The sequence below is a fragment of the Pleurodeles waltl genome, chromosome 7 (genome assembly GCF_031143425.1).
Source record: "Pleurodeles waltl isolate 20211129_DDA chromosome 7, aPleWal1.hap1.20221129, whole genome shotgun sequence".
Taxonomy (NCBI): domain Eukaryota; kingdom Metazoa; phylum Chordata; class Amphibia; order Caudata; family Salamandridae; genus Pleurodeles; species Pleurodeles waltl.
This window is the reverse complement of record NC_090446.1, coordinates 1460407156-1460425420: the sequence shown is the minus strand read 5'-3', so window position 1 is coordinate 1460425420 and position 18265 is coordinate 1460407156. Positions and strand designations below refer to the sequence as shown.

At 43.6% G+C, this 18265-nt stretch overlaps 1 protein-coding gene across 3 annotated transcripts in view; it reads left to right on the top strand.

Annotated features, from left to right (window-relative positions):
• ARHGAP33 (Rho GTPase activating protein 33) overlaps window positions 1–18265 on the top strand; it is a 293765-nt gene that overhangs the window by 27238 nt on the left and 248262 nt on the right. For all 3 annotated transcript variants that reach the window (XM_069201127.1, XM_069201126.1, XM_069201128.1), the window contains exon 2: window positions 16078–16170. In XM_069201127.1, the coding sequence (XP_069057228.1) occupies window positions 16096–16170 (75 nt within the window). In that variant the 5' untranslated portion in view covers window positions 16078–16095. The remainder of the gene's footprint in view (window positions 1–16077; window positions 16171–18265) is intronic.

Here is an 18265-nt window from a genome sequence, read left to right as displayed (position 1 = left end):
CCAAAAGGCTGATCACCAATCTCAAGCCTATTAGCTTCGCCAATGATTGTTTAATTTCATGCTTCCCATAATTTTGCTGAAACTGGTTGCACTGATTTTCTTTTATGAATATTTCTGGGAATATTACCACACATCACATTTTAGTAGATTCTTCAAAGAAATGGTACCTAAACGTTCACAGTATTTTAGCAAAAACTTTTTTCCAGATTGCATTTTTTGTAAAAATTTAATTTGAAAGGAAAAACTCAAAAAATCTTGATTTGAAGCCTCTGCAAATATTTGCATTTAATCAGAGGGCATTCTGAGAGCATTATACTTGCCTCATATTAAACTTTGCAAATGTACATACGCTTTTATAGTGGTTACCACTGTCAGCAGTGCAGTTTGAGCTTACATTTCCTTAGAGCGCTCACCCTAATAATTAAGGCTTTGCAATAATGAACCCTAAATACAAGTTTGAGCAGCATTAATGGAAAGACACAAATGTTATGTCAACAGCAAACAATGCCCTTCCCCGATCCATAATGTGATGGTGTAAACTGGCAGCCAGAGGGTTTGTGCTGCGGAGGTAGGCCCTATCCTCGCCCCCCAGAAGAATATCGTGCAAGAAATAAGTGTCAAATGTCATCACTAAAAGAAGTGCAGCTAAAACATATAAATCATAAAATGAAGCTGAAAACGGGGGGAACCAACTCCTGTTCAAAAGGTCCTCATGACACCGCCCCCTTGCTAGTGGAAAATAAATATTCTAAAAACTATACTAACACGCTGAACAACTATTTTTAAGGTAAGGTTTTCTTTTTTATGGTTTATTAGTAGTTTAGAATATATATATATATATATATATGTGTATGTATATATATATATATATATATATATGTTGTTCAGGCAATTGTTATTCAGGCACAATTGTTGTTTAGACAGTAGTTGTTCAGTACTTAGTTGTAGAGACTTTTTAGTTGTTTAGCAGTAGTGGTTTAGGCTATAGTTGTTTAGGACCTAGTTGTTCTGTCACATATTCTTTGCAGATGTATGGAGTTCAAAGAAGTTTGATCTTCAGCCTCTTTCTTGTCTGGTTTGATTTTGTGCTTCCTTTGGATAAGTGGTAACCCACATCATCTCTTTGGAGAGCTAGCTTGAGAAGACCTTCCTGTGTTGATTCGTCTCTGACTAGTCGCTATGGCTGATTCACTGACTGGGCCTTGCTTCTAGGCATGCATCCAGCAGTGGCAGGATCCGGTGACAACTAAAATCCCACCCTTCTCACTACTTTGCCTATCTCCTTAACAAGCCAATCCAACAATGTGTCACGCTTTACTCAAAATCTTCCAGGTTTCCTCAGCAGCCTCTGCCAGGTTGTCATGCTGATCCTAGACTGCTCCACATCCCACATTTGAAACTGATGCAGAGCACATCCCTCTGCTTTATGGCCATAAAGGACAATTGTTAAATCTTAATAGTCCTTCTAGTTCCTCCTGACTCAACGTAGATCTCACCCAGCACTGTACAAGTCTGTGACGGCAAACTTGCCATTGAACGTTTTCTTTAGCATCCATCACTAACTCCCTGCTTCTCCAGAGGCTCTTGTGGCTATTATGGAGATCCTCGCTCACTTTGAGAGAACTGCCTGACCCCTTTGGAGTGGGACCACTTAAAATGTTCTAATTTGTGTATTGGGATTCCTGTTTATGTGTACTTGATGGGCTTTGGGCCTTTTTAAGGTTTTTGGAACCATGCTAAACAGCCTGGGCTCAATGAAACTTCTCTGCCCTCTCTTGCACCTGAGCCATTTAAACCTTCTTTATAGTGCTCTGGGGTTTTAAGACCTCTGCACAAATACCTGTCTGCAGGGTTCGCAGGTCCAAGCGGTGCAGAGTTTACTACACCCAGTAGTTAGCTGATGCAATACTGTGTTCAAATACCAGCTTCCACACTTTTTGGCAAACCAAACTTGCTAGGATTTAAGGGGAGAAATTGGCCTAGCAAATACAAGAACATACAGATTTTAGAGCAGAAAGCATGAAAATGTCCATATTTATAAAGGCAGCCCATGATAGATGTTGTTTGTGGTCCATGGTAAATTCCCTATACCAGGGATTATGATTTTCCAATAGTGGTACATATCACAGCACCATCACAGCCACTCTTAATCTGTGCCTTAGACACCAAGATAAATCCTAGACATGTTATAGAATACATTTTACATTTGTCACGTTGTATGTAGTACCCAAAGTGGTTTTATTATACGTCCTACAGGAATAACCCAGATCCCAGAATTCTAATTATTTCCAAGGGCATGTAATCTCTGGCACACAAGAAGAACTGTTCTTAGACTCTATTGTTAGTTTATTTTGTAAGACAATATAATTTAATATCAAATTGTTTGGGGTCTAATCTCAGGTAATGGAAGTGTTATCTTATGTTAAGGACTTTATTGAGTGCGAGAAAGATCCATCGGAGTGTCCTGGCACTGAAAGAAAGGGCATATACACAGCAAGACATGGCTTGAGATCTAAGCTAATGGAAAAGGAAGATATTGTGTTTGTTCCTGAAGGCAGTGGGCCAAGCGATGGGTTTCAGGGAGAAGGAAAGAGTTCTAAACCATGTATGTAAGAAATAAGGGGGAATGCCCTCCCGTATCATATGATCCTTCTTGATATAGGGAACCATGATACGCTCATCCGAGAAAGAAGGTTACGTGCTGGATGAGGCTGAGATATGTTTAAGCAGATGGGATCATTGTTGTAGAAAGCTCTCTGGACCAAACAAAGGACCTTAAATTTGGAGTACTCTTTAGCGAGTAACAAGTGAAGATCTTGAAGAGAAGAGATCATGAGGGTTCAAGATAAGTCGAGCTGCGGAATTTTGAATGAGAATGTTTCGGGAGACTCTTTTTGAGGTAGCCTGGGAGTCTGGGGTAGATGGAGCTAGTGTAGTCGAGGCGTGATGTGCTGAGTGAATGAACGAGTCCTAGAACATTGTCGGTTTTGTAGTGTTCTTTTTTTTAAATAAATTTCCAATATGTGAATAATAACCTGTTTTTTTTAGTATGTACTGAAAGAAGGCATTGAGTTTGTGTATGATTATTGTGTCATATTGTGGGTGACTTCAAAACCTACTACCATCTCTCTGAGTAATCCTTGACTGCTTGACCCAGCTGTCCTTGAGACGTCATATGTACAGAGGTAATGATTTGATTACCCATCTGCAGTGGTGAATAATAGTGATGGCCATTTATACTGCCCAGTAACCACTGATTGCTCAAAGATATGGAGAGATGGCCTCAGACAGACCTGCACCACACACCTTATTCTATTTTTTATTTTCCTGGCATATAAAACAACGTTTGAAAGCCAGACACTAAGGAAACTAGTTAGATGGCCAACCGTGGACTGAAAGGTCCAGACGAGATACCCGTCCCTATCACCCACCAACTCCCTGAAACTGGTGGACATACTTCAAGTGACATGCCCTCTCCAGGGTCCCCCCGACTTCCTCAAAGTTGGATGTGGTTCTGACGTAGCTGTTCTCATTGGTCTTGTTTACGCGTTGGGTGTCTCGATAGTGTAAGTCACATTGTGTGAAATGATTGTTCCTTCTATGTTGTATACTTTCTTTTTGCTTACTGCATCTGGTGAAACAACGTTGTGAAGACTTTTACTGGAGATGCACAGTTTCGTGGTTGTTGCTCGACAGGAAGAGGCGGAATGCAGACTTCGCTTGTGACAGGTGCAGTCCGCCACGTTGTTCGGCTTCTTCCTGTTCTGTGGTGGGAGAGAAGGAAACCACAAATCAGGAAGTGAGTCAGAATGTTGTCACTCGAGGCTTCTCTTGGCACATGATCGGGTTACATGCACTTCTGTGTGCGAGTGATACTCTCATTTTGGCCTGAGGTCTCATTTATGTCGCACCTGGCACCAAGGATTAAAACCTTTACTCTTACTCAGGGCTCTGTCGCTGCAGGGCTTCTCTCTGTTTCTCTGGTGACTTTAGGAACCAATCCTACCAAGAGGAAGCCCTGCAACAGACCTCTCCCGTTAACAATATTCGATTTTGTTTTCCCTTTATCATCATTTTGTTGATGCCACTTCTCGTGTTATTGAAGGGAACGTTTCTGCGACGTCACTTCCTGTGATGCCCACAAATGTGTCAATTAGTTTTGTCTCCTAACAATTGTCTACAATTGAGGGCTTTTACATATGCATAAGTGAGTACGAACATACATACACAAACGTAAGCATACAACCAGTATTTCTCAACACACTAAGGTAAAAGACTGACAAGATACTTTCTTGTCAAAGCTGTGATGAGGGTTGTTTCTTAAATAAGAGGCAGAGGCCTTAATTTCCATTGCAACCAATTGGACAAAATTACTTTTTTATGAGGCACAGAAGAAACATTATACACTTTTATACAAAACAAACGTCAGCAAAGTCAATAGGTCTGGTATTGACTGCCAGCCTTTCATCTTCGCCAGTGCTTGTTTTGTTTTGTCATGGTTTATGTAAAACTTTATTTTGGTAGCTGCCTGTCCTTGCTGGTATACAAAGAATGGCTAAAACAAAAACTGTTTTTTTGTTTCAAAAAGCACACTTTGCCATGATAAACTGTGGCATCGAAAGGAACTACTTTATATGTGGATGTGTGCTTGTGAACGGGCAGAATGCTGTCACTCACAGTACTTAGCCAATGGCTGATGTGGGCTGACCCATCACCTCGTGCTGTATGCTGTTGTGGGGGGAAGTAAAATGTAAATATGAAAGTGAAATGCAATCAGTGAGAGCCATCATGAGGCTTTTTTTTAATGTTTGCAAATTAAGTGCGCTTCTTTCGATCTTGAATAAAGACTGCTTCTGTCTTGTAATGTCTGCCTCCAGAGGGCTTGTTTGTCAGGACAGGCAATTTTTAGGTCGAGTGCGCAAGCGCTTTGACCTGTTGAAAGAATTGTGGACTTTTAACCATGCCCGCCTCACTGCCAGCACTTTCAGTCGTTCATGGGCTTGCCTTTCAAAAATCACTTGTTATCGTTGGTAAATGCTTTACATTAATCCCGCCTTGATGCTCTTTTTGTCACACCTTGCAGACTGCCCCTGTTACATGATAATTGCACGACTGACGATACATTTGACTGAGCAAACTTATTTTTCTTTTTGTGTCTCTCCTTCGCACTCATGGCAGCCATGGTGCTTTGAATCGGATTGCTAATGTCAACTAATGTTTTACACTTCATTTTCAATTTATGTGGCAAGAAAAGTCCAGTTAGGAATTTACAGCACCAATAGCTCTAACTCAAGCAAATGTGAGACCCATTGCATTGCAAGTGCTTGTTTGTCTGTCAATTCTGTATGTGACCAGATCTGGCCATTTGCTCTTTCACGGATTTACCTGGCTTCTGTATGTTACTTCGTACAAACAATTGACACATTTGTCGATAAAGCAAACTGACTTCTGTGAGGTACAGTATATTCAGGTGTGTTCATTTTGGATTTGGGAAGGTCCAGGGTCGTGTAACACTTTATCAGCAGTGCACACATTTGGGGATTAGGAGGTAGGGCGTAAGGCGATAGGGGGGTCCCGCTCCTATATTAAACTGACATAAATGGTGACTACAAATGTCTGTAAAAATGTTCACGTATGGACTCTGAACTGTAACAACTCAATTTTCAAATATTAGTAACATTTTTCAATGGATTTAAATAATTGTGTATTGTTATGTTATGAACCCAAATATTGTTTTAAATCAATTTACATTGACTTTGAAACATTGGACAAACTATCATGAAACAGAAAGCTACAATCCCATAAAGCAAAAAAACATTTGATACTTATTTTGCATTTATACCTCTTTTAAACATTAGGATAAACTTTTGCAGCTTTATCTGCTTTTATATACTGCCTTGGGTATTGTCAGTAACACTAAGTATCTGGAATTTCATGGCACAATCGATGCAGCTTTTCGAAGACATCATCAGAACAGAGTTTAATAAGCATCACTTTGTTTTAAACTGCAGGGAGCACACTTTATCAATAATCCGAAATACAATCACATGATGAAAAAGTCAATATATTATCTCTTTAATATTCTATAAAAAAAGCTGTCTTCTCCAAATTATTCCCTTTTATCGGATTTTCCTTTGTTTCAGTTCTCTTGATATTGGAACTGTGAATATGTTTATTCTCTTTAGAAAGGTTTTTCATTTTGTGTATATTTATTTACTTGTGTTGTGAAGCCCAAACCAGGCTACAGGACCGTCTGACTGCTTTACTGTCTATGTTGAAAAGTTATTTTTCTTTCCTGTGTCTTCTTTGTAAAGTGAATCTAACTAATGAAAACTGGAGAATACATGGTATCGGGTTTTAAAATACAAGTATCTGGTTATAAATTACAGTGTGACAAGACAGTAGGGAGTGTGTGAAGCTATACAAGTGGGATTTGATTTATGATTTTATATATATAAATTTGACAAATGGAAGATTATCTATAAAAGAAAAAAGGAAATGGTGACAAGTACCTGGATGGAAGATAACTCTTGGATAGTATTATACACAATGTTTAAGTTCCAAGAAGTGAATGCCTAAAGATAATCTAGAGGAATTAAATAACTAAATATCACACAATAATGACTACATTTCTATGTATAAGTACTGGGTCAGGTTTGTAATCCCAAAGAGGATTGCATTAATTTAAAAACCTTTATAAGTTATAAGAGTTATTATATTCCAGATCATGCATTTAAGTAGGCTGTGTTTTTAGGTCCTTCCTGAAGTTAGTATTGTCTACATATAGGAAACTGGCTCTGTATATACTATATCGAAAAGAGATATAGTGTGCAGAGTCCAGGGGTTTCCCAGAGGCATTAATAGATAATACTGATGCTCTGTTTGTGGTAGTGTGGTTGAGCAGTTAGGCTTATCAGAGGGTTGTGTTAAGCATTTGTTGTACACACACAAGCCATAAGTGAAAACAAACACTCAATGACTTAACTCCAGGCCAATAGGTTTTTATATGGAAAAATATAAATTTGTTTATTTCTAGAACCATAAGATTCATTTAGCAGGTAAGTACATTAAATGAAAGGTGCTTTACATAGTAATACGTAGAACTTTGAATGGAATCAACAATGTACACAGTTTTCTTTAAAATGGCAAAAAGCTATTTTAAAAGTGGACACTGCAATTTTCAACAGTTCCTGGAGGAGGTAAGTAAAGTACAGTTTTTAAAGTAAGTAACAAACTTATGGGTTCAATCTCCGGGGCATAGGTAGCTCAGCGTTGGGGGTTCAAGATAACCCCAAACACCCAGCACCAGCAACACAGGACCGGTTAGGTGCAGAGGTCAAATAGGAGCCAAAATACAGTCTGCCCCTATGGAGACAGGAGGTACTCAGGTTCCAGTCTACTTGCAGGTAAGTGCCCGTGTTGTCGGAGGGCAGACCAGGGGGGGTTGGAGGGGTACTGGAGGGGCCCTGGAGGGGCCAAGTAGGCATAAAAACCAAACCCTCAGCAGCACCAGGCGGCCGGGTGCAGTGTGCAAATCGCGCGTTGGGTTCTCAATAGAACTCTATTAAGGGACCCGGAGGTCACTTAGGTGCTGCAGGTCGTCAGGAAATCTGAAGAGCTGGATTCAGGGTTGCCACTAAATTTGGCAGGGTGTTAGGGTCAGAGGGCAGCAGCCAATGGCTACTGTCCCTGAGGGTGGCTACACCCTCCTTGTGCCCACTCCCTCTGGGGATGGCGACACATTATCCCTATTGGTCCTAATCCTCCAAAGCAAAATGGAGGATTTCTGAAGGAGGGAGTCACTTCAGCTCTGGATATCCTAGGGGTGGTCCTGGCTGAGGTGGTGTCTCCTCCTTGTTTTTCTCATTATCCCTCCGGGCTTGCCCCCAAAAGTGGGGGCTCGTCCGGGGGGGTGGGCATCTCCACTAGCTGGAGTGCCCTGGCGCACTGTAACACCAGGCTTGAGCCTTTGAGGCTCACCGCCAGGTGTTACAGTTCCTGCAGGGGAGGTGTGAAGCACCTCCACCCAGGGAAGGCTTTGTTTCTGACCACAGAGTGCACAGAGGCACTCACTCCATGTGGTCAAAAACTCATCTGGAAGTAGCAGGCTGGCACAGACCGGTCAGCCTTGCACTAGCAGTTGGGCTAACATACAGGGGGCATCTAAGATGCCCTCTGTGTGCATTTTTAAATAATTATTTTGAGTGCTCATGCAGCTATGCCCTCACCTGTGGAATAGTGCACCCTGCCTTAGGGCTGTAAGGCCTGCTAGAGGGATGACTTACCTATGCCACAGGCAGTGGTTTGTGGGCATGGCACTCTGAGGGGAATGTCATGTCGACTTTGCAGCTTGTGTGTGCTAGTGGGGAGAAAAGACAAAGTAGTGTGCATGTACTGAGTGAGGGGTCCCTGAGGGTGGCATAATAAATGCTGCAGCTCTTAGGGACCTTCCCTGGCCACATGGCCCTTGGTACCAGGGGTACCTTTTACAGTGGTCAGACCAGGGATGTGGAATTCCTATCGCCCGACGCCCGGGACATCTTGTTTGAGGTCAAGGGCAACAAGTTTTTATGTTTACTTTGTCCTTGGGACAAGTAGGCCCAACCCTCTGCAGCACAAACCCTTTGGCTGCCTGTTTACAGAGAGTGGAACTCTCTACAGTTGAGGTAATGTGTTTCCAAAAGATAATGCTGTTCGAACTTGTATTTATGGTTCATTATTTGAAAACTTTCATTATTAGGGTGAGTGCTGTAAATAAATGTTTTAAGGTCACACTTCACTACTGACAATGGTTCCAGTACAAAAAAAAAAAAAACGTGTATACACATGTTTGAAAGGTTTAGGCTATGAGGATAAGTATAATGCTCCCAGAATGCTCTCTGATTAGATGCAAATGAAGTGTCATTTAGTAAAATGTTTTGATGCATGCTAGTATTTCCCAAAAATATTTCTAATGGAAAATCAGTGTAACCATTTTCAACACGATTATGGGCAGCATGAAAATAAACAAACACTGACAAAGCCAACTGATCTGACATATTTTTATAAGTCTTATAGTTTCATCAATGCGTGTCTTGTTTTGACATGGCTTTTGTAACACTTTATTGTTGTGGGAGCTACCAGGCCCTCAACATTGTAACAAACACTGGCAAAACCCCCCCAAAACGTTTTTGAACTCTAAAAGCACACGTTGCCACCAGTGGCATAACGAAGGCCCCACAGCCGCCCTCCAGGGGGCCCCTTCAGCACAGCACCTGCCCTGAGTGAGTCTGGAGAGGGGGCTCCTCCATGTTCTTTGTAAAGGGGCACCCTCCAGTTTCGTTACGTCACTGATTGCCACTGTAGTTCCTGACACTGAACAAAACTACTTTGTGTGCCAATATGCTCCTTGTGGAAGAGAAGAATGCGATCACTCACAGTAAAGCCAGCCGAAAGAGAGAGAAATAGAAGTTTAATAAAAACAAAATGTCTTTAACACCAGACCTAATTAGGGACCAAGACCCACATGTAGGTAGCTTTTTGCATGTCGCAAACAGCGACTTTCACTGTTTGCGACGTGCAAAAAGCACATTGCGATGCACAAACCCAGTTTTGCGATTCGGTAACCTGGTTACCGAATCGCAAAACAGGTTTGCGACTCGCAATTAGGAAGGGGTGTCCCCTTCCTAATTGCGACTCGCAGTGCAATGTAGGATTGTTTTGCGGGCGCAAACCAATCGCAGTTTGCACCCATTTCAAATGGGTGCTAACACTTTCACAAAAGGGAAGGGGTCCCCCTGGGACCCCTTCCCCATTGTGAATGTCACTGTAAACATTTTTTCAGAGCAGGCAGTGGTCCGCAGGACCACTGCCTGCTCTGAAAAAATGAAACGAAAACGTTTCATTTTTCGTTTTTGTAATGCATCTCGTTTTCCTTTAAGGAAAATGGGCTGCATTACAAAAACAAAAAAACTGCTTTATTGAAAAGCAGTCACAGACATGTTGGTCTGCTGTCTCCAGCAGGCCACCATCCCTGTGAGGCCGCCATTTGCAAGGGGGTCGCAAATTGCGACCCACCTCATGATTATTCATGAGGTGTGCATTTGCGAAGCCCTTGCGAATCACAGATGGTGTCAGGGACACCATCCTACATTCGGATTTGCGACTTGCAATTTGCGGGTCGCAAATCTGAACCTACCTACATGTGGCCCCAAATTCTTAAAGTCACAGAAGTGCACCCATGGTATATGTCGTACCCCTATAAAATATTTGTGAACTGTATTTTAGCATGGGTTAATACGCATGTGTAGATTTGCTCATGTGAAAATCTATTGAGCATTTGCAAATTCATTTTCCCTCCAGCCACTTTCTTCCCAACCCTGGAAGAAGTTCTAATTCTGCCATTGTCAGGAGTAAATGTCCAACCTTTCTTATTATGGGAAAATATTAGAGAGAAGCTGGTGAAAATCTTTAAAACATGCAGGTTAGTAGGTTTGCAGACTCAAAGGCATTCCAGCCCTGGAACTATTGCTTACTGCTTCCTCCAGCCCCAGTATGCAGATCTGCAGAAACGTGGAAAAATAAGGAAATTGCTACAGTAGGGATTGAAACTGCAAGTATTCAAGCCCTACTATGGTAGTAGCCCTGGCATAATCAGAGAGGCTATTATAAGAGCTCTTACATAATGAGATTGCTGCCATAATTTGGCGCCACACTACATGCCACCAAAGGGACAAGTAGATCTTTTTACAGGACAAGTAGATTTGAGAAGCAACCTGTCCCGTGGACAAGTAGATATTTTAATAAATTCCACACCCCTGCTGGTCATAACTGTGTGCCAGGGCTGTGCCATATGTGGAAACAAAGATACAGTTTTAGGGAAAGAACACTGGTGCTGGGGCCTGGTTAACAGGGTCCCAGCACACTTCCAATCAAAGCTGGCATCAACACTAGGCAAAAAGTGTGTGAGGGGGGTGACCATGCCAACGGTGGCACTTTCCTACACTACATTTTTCCTAAATTTGTGGGGCAGCAGGGAGACAGTAATACCTTGTGTTATATTTTTTTTAAAACTTGGGCTTGGAGGGCGTGGCCAAGATGGCGGACAAGTGAGACTTGTGTTGTGCTCACTCCGTTCCAATCACTGATCCAGCTCATTTGCATGGTGCTACACCCGGGGTAGATCGGTGCGCATTGGTCGGGAGAAGTTGTGGTACATTGGCAGAGCGAGTGCGGAGGCAAGCTGATCCCTAGAGCTGCATCACGGCCCGAGACTCACATGGAGAGGAGCACGGCCTGAGGCAGCATGGCTGCGACGTGTCCCGACACCAGCTGCGACTAATTCCTGGGTCCTCATCCACGTTTGCCAGCCACGAGGATGTAGCAGGACCCTGAGGAGGTGGAAACCGCAAAGCTGTCGACTTCTGGAGGTGGTGAGGGCTGAGCATCAGTCCAAACTGACCGGCCCAGCAAGCATTCCGAGCACCCGAGCGCGCACCCGCACGCGTCTAGGAGTAGCGGATCACCAGCGCAGATCCCGGAGGACCTGAAGAGAGCCAAAGGTGTGATCCACAGCAGGAGTTCTAATTAGAGGGGGTGGGGTCTCACCCCCTCCCCGAGAGTGGCCTGGGCCCGGAGGACAATGCTCAGAAGTATCTCCGGGAGAGGAGCCTGTAGGTACTGGGGCGTGGGACGGCTTTACTCGGCCTAGCAAAGGATATCTCCTTCCGGCTAGGCGTGGAGGGCGGTCCCACCCTTGGAGCCCCTGCCCAGATACCAAGGGACTGGTATCACCACACTGTTGGGCAGCAAATCATCTGGGAGGGCCACCTGGAGAGCTGCATCACTGTGAGGCTCGGTAAACCCTCTCTTGAGGTGGATAATCATGGACTGGGCCTGATCCCCAGCCTCCCCTGCTTTGCTAGCGTGCTTTACTCGACAGGCCCAGATCCTGAGATCTTGCCTGACTAGACGCCTTGTGAATACCCCCCAGGAGACCAGTCTCTACCACTCACCTTGCCTGGGACCGTCTAGCTCTAAGGGGCAGAGAAGTCAAGCCCAAGACTTTCGGAGAAATCTTGATTGACTATTTATACTGCCTGATCAAATGGAGTCCAAAGTAGATCGTTTGCACGCTCCCTTGGTCAGCAGTGTTGTTGCTGTGGACATAGACTCTAGCTGACATAAAGTTTCATCCCTGAACCATGTTCCAACATTGAGCAGTGCTCACACAACAACATTGCTGCTGTCCCCTGACGTCCCCTCACTGAAGATGCCCTCCAGTGTTCCCATCATCGGGCTTGCTTGAGGTGGATAGGGAGTTAAAACCGGGGGATTTATTTCAGAAAATATGTTTAGCTGAATAAATTATCCTTTTAGTTACAGCAATCTCTGTGTGGCGGCAAGAACTGGTTCCCTCAGTGGATTTAGTTCAAGGTTGCGTGAATATCCGCCATTTAAGTAAGGATCCATGCGCCTCCGTTGTGACTGGTTTCACAGGTCTCTGGCTAGAAGACCCCAGTAGGTTTGGTCTCATGCCCAAGACAACGTGGGCTACACCACGAGTCCTACTTCTTTCAAACTGCAAAGCCTAGCTAGGGTAATTCCTTGAATAATTTGTAACTTCAACTATCTCTACTTGGCGATATACACTACTTAAAAAGACGTTTAGTCTTAAATAGGCTCCTTAGCCTGAAAAATCATTAATACCAGATCTTTTCTGTTTTAATCATGGTCCACTTTTATGTGTGTTGTCGTAATGTTCATGCAATTCATTTGTGTTGCATCATCTTGTTAAATACAGTTATTGAGTGTATTGGTTTGTCTGATTCGCGTAGGAGTACAATGTGACATGTCTTAATAGATGTGTTTGTGTGGCATAAGCTGTAAAATAATGCATAACATTCATAAGATCATGTCTATGGTGTTTCATTCAGGAGTATTTGGGTTCACTCATACCCTCCGTCATTAGTTGAAGGGACTGTTTTCAAATTTATTAGGGTCTTTGGGTTGGGACATTTTTCTTTCTCTCTTTCTCCCCTTCTCGCCTTACTTCTCTTTTTTTCTTTCTCCCTTTCTTTCCAGAATTGCTTGATCTGGTCTATTAGGTTCTACTGACATTTTTGGATGTTAATTGGTCCTGGAGGTTTGAGTAAAACCATACAAATTTCTGGATCTTCGTTGAGCATGATCAGTTTGATTCCATGCATGTCTTGGTATTGAGTTTGATTTCTCGTCTCTTGGTGTTGCTTGATCCTCTTCGGTGTGGCTTCAGGGTCAGAGTGCTTGATTTGATTCTTCGTGATAGATTCTGTTAATGCCCCTTGGTTTGTTTGGTTAGTTTTGTTTGGACTCCAATTTCTGATTATTGTTTTGCCTGTGGCAGGTCTCCTTCCATACATCTATAATGGTGTTTGGCTGGTGTTTTTGGATTGGTTTATCATCATTTCTAAGTTTTTGATTGATCATAGAAGATGTGGCTTAATATGTGTCTAAGTGTGTTTTGTTCATCTTTATAAACTGGTCTCACAGGTGCCTCTTTGTATTTGGTTCAAATCATGATGATTTGTGCCACTCCTATTTTTATGTGCTGGTTGAACCTGGTATTATGCCTCCAAGTTTAGTGGTGGAGGTGAGGCTTGGGGTCTGCTTAGTCCTGGTTTATTGGGCTGCTTCTCTTGTGATTTGCATGTCCTGACCTGGTTTGCTTCATATTTTTCTAGGTATTTAGGTCCTATTGAGTACGTTTCATCCACGTTTTCGTTTCGTTTGTTTGTGCTGGATGTTAATCATCTTTGTTTGGTGACGTTGGCCCTGGTGTATTGGGTTTTTTACATGACTCCTGGTTCTGATTTTTTAAATCTTTTGTTCTTAGGATTCTACAAGTATTTAAATGTAGTTGATGGTCCTGTAATTTTATCATAGTGGGTTTGAATTAACATAAACATCCTATATGGGCTAACACTGGTTGGTCCAATGTTTGCCATGCTCTGTAGTGTAGGTGTGTTTCTAGTGGTTTGGTTTGCTTCGTCCCTTGTATTTGGTTGTTCCTACTTTGTTTTCTTGCCATTTTGCTAGGTGTTTGATGATCCTGATCAGTGTGATTTGACCTCTGTTTCTGGTTGTTGATTGATGCTTATTAGTTTGCTTTCTTGTATTTCTGGCTGTAAGTTGGCCCTTGTGTATCTGTTTTACCATGTCTCCAGATGTTCGTTAATGCTGGTGCCTTTGGTGCACATTCTCAATTCTGTTTGGTTGGTTTTCCACATTTTCTTACGTTGGTTAATTCAGACACTTTTAGAATTCTATTTATGTTAATTGATACTGGTTGGGTTTGGTGTCATAAAATTGTGAGCATGTCAAGTTTATCTCCGTGGGTTACACATTGGGGGTCATTCTGACCCTGGCGGCCGGTGACCGCCAGGGTCACCGACCACGGGAGCACCGCCAACAGGCTGGCGGTGCTCCCAAGGGCATTCTGAACCGCCGCGGTCAGAAAGGGTTTACCGCTGCCCCATTGAATCCTCCATGGCGGCAGAGCGCGCTCCGCCGCCATGGGGATTCAGACACCTCCTACCGCCATCCTGTCCATGGCGGGAAACCCGCCATGAACAGGATGGCGGTAGTGGGTGCCGCAGGGCCCCTGGGGGCCCCTGCAGTGCCCATGCCAATGGCATGGGCACTGCAGGGGCCCCCGTAAGAGGGCCCCACAAAGTATTTCAGTGTCTGCTTTGCAGACACTGAAATACGCGACGGGTGCAACTGCACCCGTCGCACCCCTGCAACTACGCCGGCTCAATTCTGAGCCGGCGTCCACGTTGCAGGGGCATTTCCGCTGGGCCGGCGGGCGCTCTTTTGGAGAGCGCCCGCCGGCCCAGCGGAAATGTTTGAATGGCCGCCGCGGTCTTTTGACCGCGGTGCGGTCATTTGTCGGCGGGACCTTGGCGGACGGCCTCCGCCGTCCGCCAAGGTCTGAATCAGGCCCATTGTGTGCTTAGATTGGGTTTAATGGGTTTGGGATCACCCATGGTTCTGAGTGGTAGGGTTAAGCTTTGTGTTTAATTTTACCCATCTAAACATGTTTGAGTTGGTCTTGGGGAGTTGGTTTCACCTATTGGTTTGAATATTCTGGTTCATCCTAGTGGCTTCCCACATCATCTTATGGTTTTGGTCATGCTGGGTTTGATTAGCTCATAATTGTCAGGGTGTTCAGGTGTGTTTTCACATGTGTTTCTGACATTTTTGGTGAATTAATAGTCGTGGATTTGGTTGTACTTGTTCACTGGTACTGTGGTTAGTTCTGGTAGACTTGGTTTCACCTTTTGTCCTTGTATTCATGGACGTTGATGTGTTTGGTTCCATTGTGATTCTGGGTGTTGATGTTGATCTTGAGAAGTTTCCCACAGCTGTTGGTGTTCTTTGATCCAGCTGGTCTGCAGTGGCCTATAATGATGACTGTTGTGGCTGCACCCGTTTTTCTTGCTTTTGGTTCTTTGGACTTCATACGTTTCTCTGATGTGGTGTAGATTGGATGTTGAGTGGACACTGGTACCTTTTCTAGACATGTATAGAGTTTGACCCTTCCTCATTGGTCTCTCCCTTTAGTTCCTTCTCTTCCTCTTTTCTCTCTCTCCATTTATCCCACACTTTTTGCTCCTCTCTCCCCTCTCACTCCATCATATTGCTATTTCCCTCTCTTTCCCCTTATTCACTTCCCTTTGGCTGTTCCCTTTCCCCTCTTCTCATTGCTCTGTCTCTTTGCTTTCTGTTCCTAATCTGCTTGCTCTCTTTCCATCCCTTGAGTTCTCCTCTCATACAGTTCCTGTGTCTTGCTCTGTCTTTCTCACTTTCTTCAGCTTTCTTTAGCTTAGGTTCACAGAGATAGATAAAAATTGGACTTGGACTTGGTGGCTTCCTTTCACACATCACTTGGTGCTTGACTTAATATTGCTGGCTTTGGTTTGCACACTATTAGGCGTGTTGGGTGCACATGTTTGTTGCTAGATTGACATTTGAATACTGTTTTTCGCACATTTCTGAGACTGATGGTCTGGTGGATCCTTTTGTAATGTAAACATTCAATTTTTGTCTCTTTTGCAGTGTGTCTCTCTGCTCAAGATGGAGACCGTGGTCCCTGCACGCAGGCCCTCCTGTTCTGAAATCAAAGAGGAAGTGCTTCGCCCTCTATCCATGGTAAGAGTCTGGGGGTCTGCGGGAAGCATGTGGCTGTAATACTGAATATTAAAGAGTTGCAAGATTATTATTCAATGTGTTCCCTACAGAACTGAATCTTTCAATCTTCATAGTTATTTTGAGTTCTTGGTTTCCAACCGTTCTGCTTTGTCTGGGTCTTGTAACTTCACTTGTGCTCTCATTTATGTTTTATGTTTGACATAACTTCCCACACTGCTTCTGGTGGTTCTTCTTTTTTTTTGACTCCTCCTCCGTTTTCTCTTACTACTTTCGCTGCATGTCTTTTTTTTGGTGCTGTATGCTTCATTCTGTGTTTGGACCTTGGTGCTCTCGATCTGTTTCTCATTGTGACGTTTTTAGGGTCGAGCCTGCTATAGCATGCACTAGTGCAAGTGCGTCGCTTGCGGGACTGTTGTATTTAGAAAAGGGCTTGGCGCTGGTGCGTTGCTTATCATTTGTTGGATTGCATGGCACTCTTCTTTACTGCTTTGTAATTGGTCATGGCTGACATTTCATCATTTCTGTTCCTCTCTCTGGAGCAAGGACTAAGCATTGATTTATTTAACTTAATCAGTGTCCTCTGCTGCTCCAGACGTGATTGAGGTACTATTTTGTTCTTTTTAACTTCTAGTGCCCTGCAAACAGAAGGTGCATGACTGGGAAATAGGTGCCCAGCAGGACAACCAAAATTGCAAAGTTGTATTTTCTAAAGTTAACTTTTTTTTATTTTGCTAAGTCTGCCTTTCTCACTTTGCACTCATGTTTTGTTTTTGTTTTTGCTCCTTGGTGCTGTTCTCAACAGATGCCTATTATCTTGTTCTGAACAGGGGCATAGCTTCAGGTGGATGGGTGTTACATCTCTCACCCCCCCCAACCAATAAATGTATTTTCAGATACTTAGTTGGGTACAAATGATTTCAGTCGGGTATGGTAAAGTGGCCGTCGGATTTCATCAGAAATGCGTGCATATACACAAAACACACACACACACACACACACATTTTTGAAAATATTGTGTTTCTTTTGTACATAGAACACCTACCAATCAGCATTCCTCTCCCTTTCCACTGCGCCTTAAGGCCCTCTCGGTTTACACCCCAATCATACTGACCAAGCTAAACTCATGGTTCCAAATATTGAAAAGCAACATTTGTTTCTTTCTTGTGTAATTTTCGGAATTATGCTTTAACACATAATCGTGCTGTACACTGCAATCCACCCCGTTCCAATCCATCCGCTCCAATCCAAACCATTCACCCCAGTCCACCTTCAATACTTTCAAACACAGACCACTCCAATCTGCACCACTCCAATCCACAACAATCTGCAGACTCCAATACAGCAATTCAAAACGAGCTGCCCCACTCCAATCCACAACAATCTGCAGACTCCAATACAGCAATTCAAAACGAGCTGCCCCACTCCAATCCACAACAATCTGCAGACTCCAATACAGCAATTCAAAACGAGCTGCCCCACTCCAATCCACAACAATCTGCTCCACCCCAATCCAAATCAATCTGCCCCACTCCAGTCTGCCGTACTACAATCCACAAAATCTGCCTCACTCCAATCTAAAAGTCTTCCCATCCCCAGTTTGCCCCACTCCAATCCAAAACAATCTGTCCCACTCCGCCCCACTGCAGTCCTAAACACCACTCCAATACAAAACAATCTGCCACGCTTCAATACAGAGCAATCTTCCCCACTCCAATCCAAAACAATCTGCCCCACTGCAATCCAAAATAATCTGCCCACTCCGATCCAAACAATCTACCCCATTCTGATCCAAAACAATCTGCCCCACTCCAGCCTGCCCCACTACAATAAAAACCAATCTGCCCCACTGCAATCCAAACAAGCTGCCCCACTACAATCCAAAACAATCTGCCCCACTTCAATCGTTCCCACTACAATCCAAAACAGTCTGTCCTTCTGCAATCCAAAACAGTCTGCCACACTCCACTCTACCCAACTCCAATCCAACAAGCTGCTTTACTACAATCTGTCCCAGCCCAATCCAACACAATCTGCTCCAATCCAAAACAGTCTGCCCCACTTCACCCCACTCCAATCCAAAACAATCTTCCCCACT